At 36.0% G+C, this 2,580-nt stretch overlaps 1 protein-coding gene across 1 annotated transcript; it reads right to left on the bottom strand.

The window, feature by feature from the left end:
• Window positions 1–728: 728 nt before the first annotated feature.
• LOC121991425 lies at window positions 729–2,054 on the bottom strand. The gene is made up of 5 exons (XM_042545429.1): window positions 1,894–2,054; window positions 1,512–1,672; window positions 1,118–1,397; window positions 863–1,024; window positions 729–774 (listed from the first exon to the last, which is right to left on the bottom strand). Exons 1-5 carry the CDS (start codon window positions 2,052–2,054, stop codon window positions 729–731), a joined length of 810 nt encoding a protein of 269 aa, XP_042401363.1.
• Window positions 2,055–2,580: the final 526 nt, after the last annotated feature.

Below are 2,580 nucleotides of genomic sequence, written 5' to 3'. Positions count from 1 at the left end.
GGATATTATGGGGAACCCAGTCTGATACTATGGCGAACATTAATGGTTCATCAACCAAATATTCTTTTTTATCGTTTCATATAACCCCTGTCGAGGTATAGAGGAATATTTCTTGAGCTAGACTTATAGAGGCAGAGTCTACCCTGTCAAACACAAAAATTATAAGTACATTTCTAGAAAATTATGAGAATATCAGAATGATGGATCCTTTTTATTAAATGTATCGAGGTTCATGCAAAATATCATTAACACAATAGAGGGTCTTCAACCACATGTGCAGATACATGCGCGCAACATTAGACTCATAGCTCACTTGTCATCATCCCTGTTCTCCAATTTTTTCCCCAACGTTTGTCGGATTTGAGTGTCGAAATGCTTCCGCCGGAGAGCCCTCAGTCTCTCCTCTGTAACACGCAAGCACCCTGTACCTCCCATCGAGATTCTTCTCATGGTCAACCTCAACGCTATCTCACCAACGTCGTTTTCCCAGATTTTAGACAGGATTAGGATGCATTTATCACATTATAGGCGTTATTTCAGACGTGTTTGAGACACGGACGTTAAAAGAACGAACAAAAAACATCTTAAGATAAGTGCAATGAATTCTAATGGTTCTTGTTCAAGCAATGGTGTCTACTCCAAGGACCACAATGGATGTTTCAATGATGCAAGTGTCGTCGAGAAGAAATCCTCTTGATGGACCTTGTACATCTTTCCAACTTAAGAACTCACGACATCCCCAACTGGAAATCCCTGATGAGAACAAATGTTTCCCTATAAAATAAATAAGAACACACAATCAGAAAATTGCTCAATCAAGTTGTAGCATAGTGAGGGAACGCGCGCAGTCAAATTGTTAAACCCTGTAAGCTTCCAGTGCTTGGCGTTGTGTAGATCCAACAAGCAAAAGCTATACTCCACATAAAGACTTGTCTTGGGAGCAAGACTAGCAGCATTGTCCAAGCTCAAGAAAACAGCAAGGAAGTCTTTGTATTTGGCTAAGTTTGGATGGAGCGGGATACGCCTAGACATCAAAAATCAAAAGAACCGAATAATTATATCTTAAATATTATATGCTCAAAGCTATGATCCAAATAAAGAACAAGTAACATAATACCAGTTGTAGCCGCCTGCAGCAAAAGCAGCGGAAATTAGTCTGATCTTTGATTTGGAAATATCCTTGATTGCCCAAGGATATGTTCGAGGAGTTAGATCTTTGTTTAGGGACAAGGATTCAAGAATTCCTTCTTTGTCTGATTTGCAATCAAAAGCCTCCAAGACTTGAGCTCCAAAGATACTACGATCATTGAGAAGTAGGCCAGAGTTTGAACGGTTGAATTTGTTCAATGCAACCTTACAACAAAATCCATGGGATTTGCTATGGAAAAAGTCTTCGCCTACATAAAAAAAATGAAGATAATAACATGATTATTAACTTCACCAACAAGTCCCAGTAAGAGCAACTTCCTGTATTATCATCAATTATTCTGGGACTTCAAATGTTTTGTCACCTAGCTTTTGTATGTGCTTCGCATGTAGCTGATCATATATGAAAAGCTTGTAGATTGCTTTGATCTCAGAGTTTTTTGAAGCTGCATCATCATCATTTGAGAGGTAAAGACCGAGATATTTCGCACCATCTACTTCTAAAACTGATTTCAGTCGTAACTTCCTGCAGTTCATAGTTCTTCTCTAAGATTTCTTTCAGAAAGGATTTCAAAGATCTTAAATCTTACCGAATGAACAGAAAAATTACAGTTGTTTTAAATAAAAACATTATTCTGTGTTGAAGAGCATGTGATTTGATGTGATTTGTTTTAGAAGAACATCATGTTAACACACGCTCACACACTCAAAATAAATATAAAAATAAATTTAAAAAATCAGAATTACCAGCTAAAACCACAGGCTGTGAAACTCCCTGAGAAATACGTATCAGCTCCTCGATTTGCAATTGTTGAGAAGCCATCAATCATCCACTTAAATGGAACTGCTCTCTCTCCTACCTTCTCTCCGACTTCCTTTGGGTTGATACCATATTTGGGTGAAACCATAACTTCTAGTTCTTGTAATTCTTTCACTGTGTTTCTTGAATTGGATACCTAAAGCCTTTCTTCTTATATATATTCAGCTAATTTCTATCATTCTTTAATTATACCATTAACTTCTTGTTGGAACTCGAAAAACCTCCCTTAGTCCAAGATTATGTTTCGGGAAGAAACAAAAAAAAATTATTCAATAAAGTTATTTTTGGTTTTATTGTCATTTAATAGTTAATTAAATTATTGGTAAATTAAATTGTCCAGAAAAAGTGCATTCTTCTATGTCGTTAATGAGCTTCGGTCAGTTTGGTCTTTTAATGACCATGTGCCTGTGACAGATTAGGTCAGGTTAGGCCCAACACACCAAAAAAAGGCAACCAAGCCCATCTAGATTGGCCCATTTTGACTCATACTATAATTCTTTATAATTATATGTTATAATTTTATATATTCATATACTACATTTTTTTTAGCTTTTAAATTTATACGCTATCGTAATTTATCATAATTTCTACCTTCAATATTAATAAAGTACGAG

The sequence above is a fragment of the Zingiber officinale genome, chromosome 6B (assembly GCF_018446385.1).
Source record: "Zingiber officinale cultivar Zhangliang chromosome 6B, Zo_v1.1, whole genome shotgun sequence".
Lineage (NCBI taxonomy): Eukaryota > Viridiplantae > Streptophyta > Magnoliopsida > Zingiberales > Zingiberaceae > Zingiber > Zingiber officinale.
This window is presented reverse-complemented; position numbering and strand designations above follow the sequence as displayed.